The sequence below is a fragment of the Echiichthys vipera genome (assembly GCF_963691815.1).
Source record: "Echiichthys vipera genome assembly, chromosome: 22".
Taxonomy (NCBI): Eukaryota; Metazoa; Chordata; class Actinopteri; order Perciformes; family Trachinidae; genus Echiichthys; species Echiichthys vipera.
The window spans coordinates 5759332-5775175 of NC_139847.1; the positions used below are offsets into that span (position 1 = coordinate 5759332).

General features: G+C 40.6%; 1 protein-coding gene across 1 annotated transcript; it reads right to left on the reverse strand.

The window, feature by feature from the left end:
* Positions 1 to 484: 484 nt before the first annotated feature.
* Positions 485 to 15178, reverse strand: LOC310964163 (uncharacterized protein). The gene is made up of 27 exons (XM_083937204.1): positions 15132 to 15178; positions 13732 to 13954; positions 13518 to 13606; positions 12753 to 12822; positions 12578 to 12666; positions 12399 to 12465; positions 12200 to 12282; positions 12034 to 12109; positions 11510 to 11598; positions 10285 to 10357; positions 10115 to 10197; positions 9931 to 10006; positions 9395 to 9483; positions 8859 to 8931; positions 8689 to 8771; positions 8506 to 8581; positions 7971 to 8059; positions 7368 to 7505; positions 7171 to 7258; positions 7020 to 7075; positions 6758 to 6898; positions 6041 to 6136; positions 5853 to 5956; positions 5659 to 5767; positions 4825 to 4969; positions 4701 to 4727; positions 485 to 2711 (listed from the first exon to the last, which is right to left on the reverse strand). Exons 2-27 carry the CDS (start codon positions 13934 to 13936, stop codon positions 2167 to 2169), a joined length of 2859 nt encoding a protein of 952 aa, XP_083793330.1. The 5' UTR covers positions 13937 to 13954; positions 15132 to 15178; the 3' UTR covers positions 485 to 2166.
* Between the last annotated feature and the right edge of the window lie 666 nt (positions 15179 to 15844).

Genomic DNA, 15844 nt, shown 5'->3' on the forward strand with positions numbered 1-15844 from the left:
ACTAAGATGCTCCTTGATCTTGTAATATTTTTCATACCTTCAAGGGATTCTTTTTGTAGAAGGTAGACACAGATATAGGTGAGGGGCCTGGTCTCTGTTGATCTCTGTCGGCCATCTTGGGATCAGTGACTACTGTAGCCCCTCCCACTGGATTTTCAATTTGTTTTTTTGTATGAAATTCTGAAATAGCACCACCTGGTGTTGACTATGTAGAACAGTGCCCAAAATTTTAGGCAATTAAAGAGATAAACCACTTTTAATCAGCTGTACACTGTAGTGTCTTCCATGCATGAAAGGGTTAATGAATGAACGCATGAATGGACGCTTGTAAAAACCATTGTGAGACCAGTGAATCGGCATAATTAGAGTGACTCATGCAAACCACAGACATTTATTATCAGTAAAAACAGAAGCCATGAGACGAATGGTTGAATAGATAACTTGATACAGAGTTAGAAAAGGAAGTGGGAAGAACGTTCAGCGCATAATTCACTTTTATGAAGTATATAAGTATAGATAAGGGAAAAAAGTAAAAAATTGCTGGAATGCAAGGCAGTACATTTTACTTGTACTAGATTCAAGTACAAATTTGAGATAGTGGACTATTTTCTTTCCATGCCACTTTATACTTTGACTCCGCTTCATTTCAGAGGAAAATATTGTTCTTTTTATTCCACTGAGAGCGTAAGTTACTTTACAAAGTTAGATGTGTTGCATACAAAACATATGGAAACCTGTTTTTAGTCAATAGACAGAGAATTCACCTTTGTCATTTTTCATGCAAAATCTTTTGAGGGTTCTTAAATGTCAAGATTTCCTGCTTTTCAATGTTCTATTTATTCATTTATATTGTATATATTATATATTGTATTACATTTTGGACAAAAAAGAACATTTCAAACTCGTCACTTTGGGTTTCGGGTAATTCCAAACCAAACAATGGATTAATGGAGAAAATAATCAGCATATGAACCATCAAAATAAGTTGCTGTCCGATACAACACAGCTTAATCAACCCCACCCAAACTACAAAAATAAAATCCTATTTTTACATCAATGAATGAGTAATATAAATCTAATGTTGGAATAGGTAACATAACAACACTAAAGGTCGTCTCTAGAGCCAGTGTTTGTTCTTTCTGATGGCGGTGCAACACTGGCAGAGGACCTGCTCCCTACGTAGATACGAAACGCAAATTCTAAGCTAGCAAAAAATATTCTTTGTTTCAAGTTATTGACTACAATGAAAAAAAAAATGATTCCATTTTTGCCAATACATCCCCCCTTAAGCCTACACACTCTTCCTATTACGCTTTTCCATCTTTTCTGACCTATGAATGTTGTTAAAATGTGTTATAGTCATGTTAAACAACACCAAAGCGTCAAATAATGAAGTACTTGCATTAAGACGTGAGCCCTGCCGACCGTCTGGGTTGGCAGTGCTCAGCTCTGAACTCTAGGGTGTTGGTCGTTATTAGCGGTTTCTTCGAATTTCAGGAATTTGTCTACATAGAAGAAGCCGGACTTCCCTATTGTGCATGCTGCTACACACAGGCTCAAACTCTAAACTGTAAGCTAGGCCACTTTTATGCTGTTTTGGTGTTTATTTTGGAGGTCAACCTGTTAAAGCTAACATGGCTAGCTTCCATATAGGCGGTGTTACCCGCTGCTGTGGTAACTGATTCTGTACATGGAAAGGGGCATTACAATTCCCAGCACGCAGCATAAACAGTTGACCAATCACTGCAGAGCTGATCAGCCGACCAATCAGAGCACACTGGGCTTTTCGGGGGCTACCTATTGTAGCCAACCTGAAAAATACAAATATGACCCTGAAAACTAGCATAATAGGGCATATTTAAGTAATATTTTCGTTCCAGGACCTGTACTTTACTTTCTTTGCCATAAAATGCATGAAAATATTGCATTTAGTTCATAATCCCACAAACACACACTTATTTCTTATATCATTTTGCAGCTGCCAGGAATCTCCTCAATGGAAAATATATATCACAGGAAATAAAACAAAAAAATCCCGATATCATCATCATTAAATGAATATGAATGCTCTGTTTAAAAATAAAGATTTTTTGCTACCCTTCAGTAGTGTCGTACATCATGTACACCTGAACTTGAGCTGTATATTCTGACTTTGACTTCATAGAATTACTGCTTTGTCACAGCAGAGATGATCAGAGGATAAGAGTTGTTCTCATTCTGTTTAAGATGTGGACTGAAATATGGGAAGATAGCACCACTGAAGGAACACCCAGTAAAGGAGTAGATGTGAGACTGAGCCTTCACATCGTAGAAGGACACGAGACCTTCCTCGTAGTCCACGAACACTCCCACCTTCCGAGGTTTCCCCGTCAGGGAGAGGCTGACGGGTGGCACTGTCAGGGCTGCGTAATTTTTATCTTCATAATGTACGGTAACCCAGTAACCATTTTCTGGGTTCAGCGACAGTTTCCCTTTGCGGTTTGCGTCGCCTCTTGCCACACCGAGGTCCCACCCCGTCTTGTTGCTGACCTCCACCTCCCAGTATGACTTCCCAAAGGTCAACCTGTCACGCCCGAGGATGCTGCCGAACGTGTCAAACCTCTGTGGCACGTCAGGCAGTTTCTGGCTCTTTCCTCCGTCTCTCACTGTCTTCAGATCAGAGGAGAGAACAAGGTTTCTGTGTGCAGAGGTTGGATCCAGCTTTACATCCACTGCAGTTGAGGAGAATAATAGAAATGATGCATTTTACTTAAAAATTAAAAAAATATTTAATGGATAATACTACATACAGAACGCAAGTAAAAACACTCTTCACTGACTACATGCACGATAATATATACAGGATTTTACCCTTATTCTGAAAAATAGTCCTAAGAATAAGCTGTTTACGTGAAAATGTATATTTCACTAATATTCCCGTTGAAATGCTGCTGTGCAAGTTTTCCACCAGGGGCCGACTTGTTTAACCGTGCGATCAGAGCCTCCCTCTGTGATTCCTTCAACCACTAACCTGAAAAGGTTGGTGTTGTGATGTTTTCACATATCCTGCCGATATAACCCACTGCGCAATGTGACGTCATACAGTATTTTGTGTGTCGTTTTCGGACATCCAATATCAGTCCACTGAAGGGTCTGTTTTGTAACGGCAGGTCTTTTTTTGACGTTTACCAAACATCTCATGTTGACGTCCCTAGGACCTCTGTGTAAGGGTTATTTATAGTCTAAATGAGGGTGGTGGTGGACGTCTTTTCCACATCAAAATTAGACTAATTTTAGACTACTTCTATAACAACAATAACAACATGGCACTTTTCTAGGGTCACAGACCTTATGGCCGCCATTCAACGCCTACAGCCCCGGTAGATGTCCAGAATTGATCATTGACCGACCCAATATAGCATGATATGCACGTCTGTCTGACGTCCAATGTTTAGTGGTATGCCGTCTTAATTGTAAAATCTATATTTGGAAAAATACCTTATTTTTAATATCCAAGTTAAATAAGCCACCTGACCCGTATCAAAATCAGACCATTGTCCTATTCTGAATAATCTTGGGATATTAGTGTGTGTGTCTGTCTGTGTGTGTGTGTGTGTGTGTGTGTGTGTGTGTGTGTGTGTGTGTGTGTGTGTGTGTGTGTGTGTGTGTGTGTGTAACTATCTTTAAATGCACACAGAAGGAATGAAAGAGTGGGAGTCTGCCGCCGTTGGGAAACTTTCATTAGCTATGTAAACAGCTAAGTATTGTTCTTTTTATGAATACTTTGCACATGTACACAGTCGTTGAAGATCAACTAAGGCTCAACTAATGCAGACAATAATTGTGGTCATAGAAGAATAAAGTTTTGGCGTGGTAGTGAGGGCGATCATTTGGGGACATGTAGAAACTTGACATCTCTTTGAAAAAAGGTCACAGCTTGGCCAAACCACAAACAATTCCACATTTCCAAGAAAACCCCACAGAATGAGCTGGTTGGGTCAACATATTGTCAGCCTTGAATGTTTGCTTCCTGTTTCCAACTATCTGTCAGTGTGTACCAAACACTTAGTGGTGAGCTCAGTGGGATTAAACTTGAAATGCACTCAACAAGCAAATGCTGATACCGTTAAAGAAGAAGAGCTGGAAACTTCAGACACCAAGCAAAGAGCAGTGAGAACATTTGGAGTTTTCATACAAAGGCTTTTCTTTTGTGGCGCTGTTTTAAAAAAGCAACTGGGTTGAACCTTGACAGTTCTTCTTCAGGGTCACAAATGAAGAGAAAGCACCTGATTCTGACCATTTTACACACAGGGTTGTGTCCTAATTGAGTAATTGGGACAACAGGTGTGAGGTAATGAGTGTCACAGGAGTATTGCCCAAAGATTTCACAAAGAAAACAACTGAAATAATTATTTTAATACAGTTTCTTTCTGTATGGTATGTCTATCATTTGAATCAACAATCACGTTAGCCTTATTTGACTTGTTTCTTGGAGTTTCAGTTGTTTGGTTTGGGAAATACTCCCTGAATTACTCTCATTATCTCCCACCTGTTGTCTCAATTACCCAATTAGGACACAACCCTGAGGGATTGCATAAAAGGCACATGCTCAGAAGTTGTGTCTTCATTTGTTGCCCTGCAGAAGACCTGCCAAGGTTCAACCAAGTTGCTTTTTTTAATTGTCATGAACACATTTTCTTTTACGGTTTTGAAGCACACACCTGCAAATGTGGAAATCCTCTTGAGTTCTGTGGAAAGAGAAATTATACCAAGTTATATCAGTGACTATGAATTAAATACTTGATTAAATTAAATGTGAACTTTGGTAGACTTAGGTGTACTCACCAACGGAAGAGAGCGTTTCCAGTTTTTGTTGAATTTGTTCCATCATGTCTGATGTTGAAGTTCTCAGTGTACCGAAGGACAATGAGGTATTAACGGTGACATTTTTCCAATCTCTAGATTCTTTGTGGTCTGTTAGAGGAGAAACCTGTGTGAGAAATATCACATTGTCAGTACAAAATCATTAGAATGAGTAGAAAATTATCTCTTCAATACGGGTTTAGCTACCCCTAGATCTGAATGTTGTTGGTAGATCAAGCCCCCACCACAGAGACTTCCTGCTTGATCCAATACAGAAGTGCCAAAATCTGCACTTCTCCGAGTGTCCACCAGGGGCAGGTTTCATAATAGAGCAGTTTCTCATTGACCCCCATGTTAAACAGGTCGTTTCCACAGCATCATTAAACCTGTTTAAGGCCTGGTACAAAGAAACATTCTTGTCTGTCTGTTTAGGTCATATCTCCATGACAACACTGAGGGGGGTGAATTTTTTGAACCAGACTAGTTTTTATTTTATTGGAAGTTTATGAATAATTAGGGGCGTGGCCTCTTGAGTGACAGCTACCCGCTGCCCCTCACTTCACCTCTAAAGTAAACGTCAGCCAGATGGACGTATCTCCCTCCCCCCAACGTCACATACATACCGTTTTTTGGTAAGAGGAAATGAGCCTGAGTCAAAGTCTGACACGATTGTATCAAGTAGAGAAAACGAACCTCGATGGAGAGGCTACGTCCTTTTTTATATGCAATCTGTGCTGTAGATACTGACATCTCAAAGAACAGAAGAATAATGACTTACTCAAATGTGGAAAAAAAGCCCAAAGATGGATGTCTCACCTTTAAGTCTGGCTTTTTGTCCAACTCATCAATAGTCTTTTTGAGTTTGTCAATTTCCTTTTGCATCTTCTGGACCAGATAATGTGCCTCTTGTTTCACTTCCTGTCTCCTAAGAATAACATCAGGCAGTTAGTTTTAGTCATTGATAACCCCCCAACTGTGATGTTGCTAATGTCATCACTGGTTTGACCCACCTCTTCTCCAGGGGTTGAAGAGCTTCCTGCCGAGCGTCCTCCACGACTCTCATCACCTCTAAAAACACATTGTTGATCTCAAGCCATTCAGCATCCAAGTCGCCCTGAAAAGGGTAACGGACATTTAGGATCTTGAAATAGGAAAAATTTATAAAAAGCTACAAAGTAAAACATTTACTGGAGCTCACCTTGCAGGCTTTTGCAGATGATGTGACTTCAACCATCTTTTTCTCTGTTATCTGAATTTTCTTCTCTAAATCAGCCCTAATCTTGTCTTGCTTTGCCTTTAACAAAGAACAAACACTTATATTAAAGTACAATGACTGGAATGAATTAAAAAGAACAAGAATAAAGCTGAAATTATGCAAGGTTCGCTGCTTTATGTGACGTAAATGTTGTCATCAGATTGTGTAAGCGTAGACTGCAGAGATCCGCTAAAGATCCGGCAGACCTCCAGAGGGAAACACTGCCCACGCTGCCATGACAAAGAGCTAGTTTAAACCCCATCCATTTAAAACAAAAATGTCAACCTGCTGGTGCTGCTAGAGGAACAAAACACAGGGGGTCACCAAAGACACTAGGGATACAAAATCTAGTTACCATGAATGTCTATACAAAGTTTGTTTCCGATCCATCAAGTTGACGTTGAGCTATTTCACTGGATGAGTGAAACTTGCACCTCATGATTGTGCTTGATTAGAAAGTCAGAGGTTCATCAAAGTCTGTAGGATTCGTCCTCTGGGGACTATGAATGCCTGTACCAAATCTCATGGAGATTCATCTGACAATAGAGATATTTCAGACCATATCAAAGTGGTGGGTCGAACAACTAATAGACTGCATCCCTTCAGCCACAGCACTAGTTTTGGCTAAAAGCAATACACTGTATAAGTAAAAGTCTATACCTTTTGTTGTTTTTGAGCCTCTCTCCCTTTCTCCTTCTCCTTCTCTTTCTCCCTCTCCTTCTCTCTCTCTTGTGATCGGATTGCTGTCTCCTGAGATGTGGTTTTTGGAAAACCCCCGATCTCAGAACCCAGTTGCCCCCCCTAGAGGATGAAATATCATGTCTCAGTCTGCATGCAGTTATCCATGGTTATGACAAACGATTCTATACAATTATATCCAAAAGGTATAAAGGCAGTTCTGTACAATTGTATGTGTACTTACCTGAGCGTTCATGGTGGTTTGCTGTGTTGTGCTTTTGTACTGTGGATATCCAAACACTGTAAAGAAAGAAGTTTGCCTCGGTCAAACAAAGCTGCTTTGAAACCTCTCTATATGTTCATCATGTTCTGAATGAATTAGTTATAGATCATACTTGGTTTGTTCATCTCCTTCACTGCGACTTCTGCAGGTGCAGGATTAACTTGGGTGCTGAAGATCTGTGCCATCGGCATTAGGGAAGGCTGTCGGAGAAGAGACACAATTTGATGGGTTTAAGTCTAAATGTTTGCTAACTTTTCCCAATCATTTAATATTTCCACGACACCATTTTTTAACGGAAATCTGTTGTACCTGTGAACTTCTGGTGAAACCAAGAGTTTGATGACTTTTGGCGGCTGTTTGTAGAGAGTGCTCTTGAGTTTCCATTTGGCAAACTTCAGCTTGTGCTGGACTCGGTGTGGTAGTGACGTTTGAAAACACAGTCACAGTCTGTCAGAGAGAGATGGAAGATACTTGGACAGTAGTTTCTACCTCATATTAATAACACTGTATTTGTTTAAAAATAGAAACTTAGAAGACAGAAACTTTCCTCATTAAAAATTCCATGGCACATTATGTTTCGCTGTCTTGCATTAAACTATTCCTACCTTTCTGGCATGTCCTACAGCAATTAATTTAAAAAAACTGAAAAACTCTCCCTCCAGAGTCCAACCCTCTTCCCCCTGCCTGACGTCTGACGCGGAGACGCGTTTTTCCTGTAACCGCGCAACTTTTGTATCATTTGGGCTGAGCAGCCACGAGGAGCTGACGTTAACCGGGCCTGAAAACGGTTTCTTCTGAAACCGGGTCCCAGAGTGGGTAGATCTGAAAAGGCTCACTAAGAAGTGGTTCATGAGGTGAAACAGGGATTTGCTCACTAGGGGGACATTCAAACAACTTGAGAATCTGCCTTACCTGCGGCTCATTGGGGGAGAAATCAAGTGTTCGATGAACATTGTTGGTGGTTTGGTGTGTTGTGCTGTTGGGCGGTGGAGTTTCAAACACTGCAGAGAAAAAACTTGGTCACCGTAAAACAAAGACATTTTGAATCCAAACCATTTTCTCATGTGAACTTTAGACAATGTCCAATGAATCAGGTCTGAACACAATGTTCAGACCTGATTCGCCCACTCATTTCATTTCTCATTTCATTCTCCTCCCTATTTTGCAAGGGCATCATCGCTGCATCCGGAATCAAACACTGCCGAAGGCGATGGTGATTAGTTTAAAGAAATACAAACAAGCCAGAACGTTGTTTAGCGTGGCGTGGGTTACACCACAGTCATGTAGCCGCTGTTCTTTTAAAATTGTCTGCCAATTTCAGCATCTGCCATTATCAGCAGCACCTTGCGTTCTCACAAACAGCTCCTCTGGGTAACGTCTAGATAATTTCAGGTTTGCAGCGCATGTGTGAAAGGGTTCATGTTGTTGAAATACAGTTAGAGCATACATGATTTGTCCTTCACTGTGACTTTTCTGGGTGCAGAATTCATTTGGGTCCCGAAGATCTGTGACAGCGGCATCAGCTGTAAGAGAAAAGATTGGAAAGCATGTGTTTTAAATGCTTTAACTTTTCCCGATCACTCAATATTTCCATGACACATTGACCTGTTTTTACAGAAATCTGTTGTACCTGTGAACTGCTGGTGAAACCCGGAGCTTGATGACTTTGGGTGGCTGTTTGCGGAGACCACTGTTGAGCTTCCATTTGGCCAACTGCAGAGGAAGAGGACAAGTCACAGTTAAAAACAGCTGCTTTGCCTTACTTCCAGTTATGAATAAATAAGAAATTATAATGCATACATGATCTGATCGTCCCTCCTGCAGCTTGTGCTTGACTCGGTGTGGTAGTGACGTTTGAAAACACAGTCACAGTCTGTCAGAGAGAGATGGAAGATACTTGGACAGTAGTTTCTACCTCATATTAATAAAACTGTATTTGTTTAAAAATAGAAACTTAGAAGACAGAAACTTTCCTCATTAAAAATTCCATGGCACATTATGTTTCGCTGTCTTGCATTAAACTATTCCTACCTTTCTGGCATGTCCCACAGCAATTAGTTAAAAAAATTGAAAAACTCTCCCTCCAGAGTCCAACCCTCTTCCCCCTGCCTGACGTCTGACGCGGAGACGCGTTTTCCTGTAACTGCGCAACTTTTGTATCATTTGGGCTGAGCATCCACACGGAAGCGACGTTAAACGGGCCTGAAAATGGTTTCTTCTGAAACCGGGTCCCAGAGTGGGTAGATCTGAAAAGGCTCACTAAGAAGTGGTTCATGAGGTGAAACTGGGATTTGCTCTCTAGGGGGACATTCAAACAACTTGAGAATCTGCCTTACCTGCGGCTCATTGGGGGAGAAATCAAGTGTTCGATGAACATTGTTGGTGGTTTGGTGTGTTGTGCTGTTGGGCGGTGGAGTTTCACACACTGCAGAGAAAAAACTTGGTCACCGTAAAACAAAGACACATTAAATCCAAACCATTTTCGCATGTGAACTTTAGACAATGTCCAACGAATCAGGTCTGAAGACAATGTTCAGACCTGATTCGCCCACTCATTTCATTTCACATTTCATTCTCCCCCCTATTTTGCAAGGGCATCATCGCTGCATCCGGAATCCAACACTGCCGAAGGCGATGGTGATTAGTTTAAAGAAATACAAACAAGCCAGAAGGTTGTTTTGCGTGACGTGGGTTACACCATAGTCATGTAGCCGCTGTTCTTTTAAAATTGTCTGCCAATTTCAGCATCTGCCATTATCAGCAGCAACTTGCGTTCTCACAAACAGCTCCTCTGGGTAACGTCTCGATAATTTCAGGTTTGCAGCGCATGTGTGAAAGGGGTTCATGTTGTTGAAATACAGTTGGAGCATACATGGTTTGTCCTTCACTGTGACTTCTCTGGGTGCAGAATTCATTTGGGTCCCGAAGATCTGTGACAGCGGCATCAGCTGTAAGAGAAAAGATTGGAAAGCATGTGTTTTAAATGCTTTAACTTTTCCCGATCACTCAATATTTCCATGACACATTGACCCCTTTTTTACAGAAATCTGTTGTACCTGTGAACTGCTGGTGAAACCCGGAGCTTGATGACTTTTGGTGGCTGTTTGCGGAGACCACTGTTGAGCATCCATTTGGCCAACTGCAGAGAAAGAGGACAAGTCACAGTTAAAAACAGCTGCTTTGTCTTCCTTCCAGTTATTAATAAATAAAAAATTATAATGCATACATGATCTGATCGTCCCTCCTGCAGCTTGTGCTGTACTCGGTGTGGTAGTGACGTTTGAAAACACAGTCACAGTCTGTCAGAGAGAGATGGAAGATACTTGGACAGTAGTTTCTACCTCATATTAATAAAACTGTATTTGTTTAAAAATAGAAACTTAGAAGACAGAAACTTTCCTCATTAAAAATTCCATGACACGTTATGTTTCGCTGTCTTGCATTTAAGCTATTCCTACCTTTCTGGCATGTCCCACAGCAATTAGTTAAAAAAATTGAAAAACTCTCCCTCCAGAGTCCAACCCTCTTCCCCCTGCCTGACGTCTGACGCGGAGACGCGTTTTCCTGTAACTGCGCAACTTTTGTATCATTTGGACTGAGCATCCACATGGAGGCGACGTTAACCGGGCCTGAAAACGGTTTCTTCTGAAACCGGGTCCTAGAATGGGTAGATCTGAAAAGGCTCCCCTTGGGTTGTCGTCTGGACGGCGAATCCGCATAATAATAAACGATGACAACATCGGCCCACCCCCCAACTCGCCTTCGACCTCTAACCCCGCGGCGTCACATAACAACGAAGACAACTGTGCAATGCCAGTACTGCTGCATAGAGGAAAGAGGGGGAGAGACGGACCTCAGCGGCCGTAAAGTTGGGTTACTCTTAGCAGCATTCATGAGAATCAATCAGGAATACCATATATTTCTGGCTTTTCCTGATGATCTGAAAAAGTCGCCAAGTTTGTCGCTAGTCGCCTTTTAACACTAAAGTTGCAAAGGTCTGAAAAGTGTGACAGTAACTGCAGAGTGATACATGCTTTCGCATCAGAGTCTCCAAAACACCAGAAAAGTCTCCAATAACACCAGAAACAATCGCTAGATTGGTTTCTTGTCACTTTTGATAAAAAAAGTTGCCAAGTGGATTTGGAAAGTCAGCAGATTTAGCGAGAAAGTCACCGATGTATATTTCTGGGGCAGACTAACAGCGGCACACACAGGCCTGGCATGTGTACTACATTGTTTTGAGTCGGTTTCATGTGGACCTAGATATTTCTTGAGCCATGGCCGTGTGGACGGAAAACTTTGTGCATGGTTCTAACAAAAGATTCTATACAAGTCTATCCAACAGGTAAAAATGGAAGTTATATACAAATGCATTTAAGAAGTGATTCATGAGGTGAAACTGGGATTTGCTCTCTAGGGGGACATTCAAACAACTTGAGAATCTGCCTTACCTGTGGCTCATTGGGGGAGAAATCAAGCGTTCGGCGCACGTTGTTGGTGGTTTGGTGTGTTGTGCTGTTGGGCGGTGGAGTTTCAAACACTGCAGAGAAAAAACTTGGTCACCGTAAAACAAAGACACTTTAAATCCAAACCATTTTCTCATGTGAACTTTAGACAATGTCCAACGAATCAGGTCTGAACATTGTATTAAGTTGCACTTCGCCCGCTCATTTCATTCTCCTCCCTATTTTGCAAGGGCATCATCGCTGCATCCGGAATCCAACACTGCCCAAGGCGATTGTGATTAGTTAAAGAAATACAAACAAGCTAGAACGTTGTTTAGCGTGACGTGGGTTACACCACAGTCATGTAGCCGCTGTTCTTTTAAAATTGTCTGCCAATTTCAACATCTGCCATTACCAGCAGCAACTTGTGTTTCTCACAAACAGCTCCTCTGGGTAACGTCTAGATAATTTCAGATTTGCAGCGCATGTGTGAAAGGGGTTCATGTTGTTGAAATACAGTTAGAGCATACATGGTTTGTCCATCACTGTGACTTCTCTGGGTGCAGAATTCATTTGGGTCCCGAAGATCTGTGGCAGCGGCATCAGCTGTGAGAGAAAAGATTGGAAAGTATGTGTTTTAAATACTTTTCTTACTTTTCCCGATCACATAATATTTCCATGAACCTTTCCATGTACCTGTGAACTGCTGGTGAAACCCGGAGCTTGATGACTTTTGGTGGCTGGTTGCAGAGACCACTGTTGAGCTTCCATTTGACCAACTGCAGAGAAAGAGGACAAGTCACAGTTAAAAACAGCTGCTTTGTCTTACTTCCAGTCATGAATAAATTAGAATTAAAATGCATATATGGAAAATTGAAATACAGTTAGAGCATACATTGTTTGTCCTTCGATGTGACTTCTGGGGGTGCAGGATGCGTTTGGGTGCCGGAGATCTGTGGCAGCTGTGAGAGAAAAGACAAAAGATATTATGGGTTTTAAATGCTTTGCTAACTTTTCCCGATCACTCAATATTTCCATGACACATCGACCTGTTTTTACAGAAATCAATTGTACCTGAGGACCCCTGTTGAAATCAAGAGCTCGATGGGTATGGTCTGAGTTTGTGGCCGTTCGCAGAGACTGCTGTTGAGCTTCTTGGCCAACTGTAGTGAAAGAGGATGGACCACAGTTAAACACAGCTGCGTTTTCTTACTTCAAGTTATAAATAAATGACAATAATAATGCATACGTGATTTGAAGATCTCCATTACTGCAGCTTCGGAGACAGCCATTGTGGTGGTGAGATTTGCGGACACATTCTGTCAAAGAGTGGTGAACAATATACAGTAGTTAGTGTGTTTCTAGCTTGTATTGATTAAACTTTTTGTATAACAGACAATTACACGTTTTGTCCAAGCCCTAACCACAACAACTTCCTGGTTGATTCAATACAGAAGAAGTGCCAAAAACTTTTTTAGTTTTCAGGGTGTCCACTAGGGGCAGGTTTTATAATAGAGCAGTTTCTCATTGACCCCCATGTTAAACAGGTCGTTTTTACAGCATCATTAAACCTGTTTAAGGACAAAAGAACATCCTAGTCTGTGTGTTTAGGTCATATCTCCATGAAAACACTGAGGGGGATGAATTTTTTTGTACCAGGCTAGTTTTTATTTTATTGGAGCTTAAAGTTTATGAATAATTGGGGGCGTGGCCTCTTGAGAGACAGCTAGCCTCTGGCCCTCACTTCTCCTCGGAGGTAAACGTCGGCCAGATGGACGTATCTCCCTCCCCCCAACGTCACATACATGCCCTTTTTTGGTAAGAGGAAATGAGGCGGAGACAAAGTCTATCAAGATGGCGACTCCCGTAGGCCAGGACGATTGGATCAAGTTGAGAGAACAGACCTCGACGGAGAGGCTACGTCCTTTTCTGTATACAGTCTACGGTTTTGTCCTTATGTGTCATGTGTCAGGGACATGTTTAGCATATAATCAGTATGTTTGCTTGTGTATACCTCATTCCTGACTCGAGAAGGCCTGATTAATGCTGCAGTGTCCCTTTGATGAGATTCTTGCCAGGTATCTCCCAAGGTGTACTCTCCAGCTGAAAAAATAAAAAAATTAAATATTGACAGTTTTGGACTTAACTGTTATGTCACTCCACATATTTCCAGTCATAACTAAGGACCAAGGACGAACACAAAGAAGAGTCCGTTGGGTATCACTCACCAGACATGAGGGCAGGGGTGAAGATATTCATCAAAGGCTCTTCTATGTTGATTGGAGTTCTACAGGTAAGGTATCCCAATCTAAATTGTTCACTCTCAGGAATACGCATGCCCTTCATCGTGCATCCCTTCTTTCCCTGGTGAGTTCTCAGGCCCTGGTAGGACGTAATTTTAGACCAGCCGCAGTGGCAAACCTGGTAGCTCATATCTGATGTGTTGAGTATCTGCCGAGGTCACACACAGAGGCAACAGTTGCTTCTCAATATTTTCAGGAACAATATTAAATAATTGTAACAAGTCGTTGTTAGATCATCTGTAGATTGTATTACTTTCATTTCAGTGGTTATTTATTTGACTGTCCTGGATGCATAGAACTGACATTAGACAGTGATAAGTCGCCCTCTAGTGGTTCTCTTGAGTGAGTACATTTTGTGGTATTGACTACTTCCTGCTGTTGATTATAAACAGACACAGCCAGGAAATAAACCCATTTTTACTGCAGTTAGGTTTCGATGTGGAAAACCTCAAAGAAAACATTGTCACTGTAGTTAAGAGGTATTCTTTAAATGGGACTGAATTAACGCATCAATCCCTAAAATAAGATGAAATCAAAGTTATGCATTTTCAAAAGGATACATTTTTTCAAAAGCGGCACATTCACAGCATATTTGGGATTATTATGTAAAGACGTAAATGCATAAGTATGTAAGTATGCATTAAAATAAACAATACGAAAATATAAAAAAATGTGTGTGCATGTTTATAACATACAGTAAATGAAAAAAGAATAATATGACATAATGTGGGATGTTTATTATAATAATAATAATACACTATCTAAATAGATGAAACAAAATTACAAACAATATCGACTTAACACTAGTTAGTGGAACATGATCTAAAAATAACTTTCCGAGAGCAGCTAACATCTCCAACCATTAAACAACACACTGTAAACACAATGAACACTGTTCCGTGTATTCTGCACACGCCCTGAAACCTGTGGCAGGCCTCAAAGGATTACTTCCGTGCCTGTCTAATTTGTTTGCACATGAATAAGTGTTATGCAACCTGCCTGAATATCTGTAGACTTTATAGGTCACAGTGCGGAAATCATCCTCATAAAGCATTTGTTTTAATAATAAAATAAATAACACCTCTAAGAGTTATTTCTTATTAATTATTGGCATACAAAGTTTTTAATATCACATGCTTCTTAAACTGGCATATAATTGCAAAACAGGAACATACATAACTGAGCACATTGCCCATGTTATTATTTTTTATGTATAGTAATTCTAATAACTTCATATTGAATGTGCAGCAGCAGCTGCGGAGGCAGCAGCTGAGGCATCAGCAGCAGCGGCAGCAGCAGCAGCAGCAGCAGCAGCAGCAGCTTACCTGTCCTCTCTGTAAGCTCGGCGCTCCTCCGTCTGTGCTGTGCGTGTCCCGTCTCTTCTTATCTGGTCCTCCTCATCTGTTTCAGTTTCGCTTCAGCCAAAACGATCCTGAACATTTCCTTTCATTGTCCCACGCCCTACATGCAACATTGATCTATTGTGTTGAGTTTACGATTAGCTGTGATGTAATGTAAAAATAAATACGTTGTTACAAGTTTAAGTCTTGCATTCAAAATGATACTTAACTAAAAGTAAAAGTGTCAAAATGTGGGACCAAGAACCAACATAGTGATATGCAGAATGGCTCATATATATATATATATATAGTGTGTGTACACTATATATATATATATATATATATATATATCATATATATATATATATATATATATATATATATATATGATGTGTGTGTGTGTGTGTGTACACTATATATATATATATATATGATTGTGTGTGTGTGTACACTATATATATATATATATATGATGTGTGTGTGTGTGTACACTATATGTATATTGATATGTGTGTGTATGTGCGTACATGTATATATATATGATGTGTGTGTGTGTACACTATATGTATATTGATATGTGTGTGTATGTGCGTACATGTATATATATATGATGTGTGTGTGTGTACACTAAATGTATATTGATATGTGTGTGTATGTGCGTATATGTATATATGAGTGTACTATATGCGTATATGTTT

What these genes read in the sequence shown, in the direction of transcription:
- LOC310964163 (XM_083937204.1), bottom strand. Translation starts at nt 13,936, where the DNA reads ATGAGCTACCAGGTTTGCCACTGCGGCTGGTCTAAAATTACGTCCTAC. An exon ending in CACATCGAAGGACAAACAAT is followed by an intron (nt 12,283 to 12,398) that starts GTATGCTCTAAC and finishes CTTTCTCTGCAG; the next exon opens with TTGGTCAAATGGAAGCTCAA. An exon ending in CTTCAACCCCTGGAGAAGAG is followed by an intron (nt 5,768 to 5,852) that starts GTGGGTCAAACC and finishes TGTTATTCTTAG; the next exon opens with GAGACAGGAAGTGAAACAAG.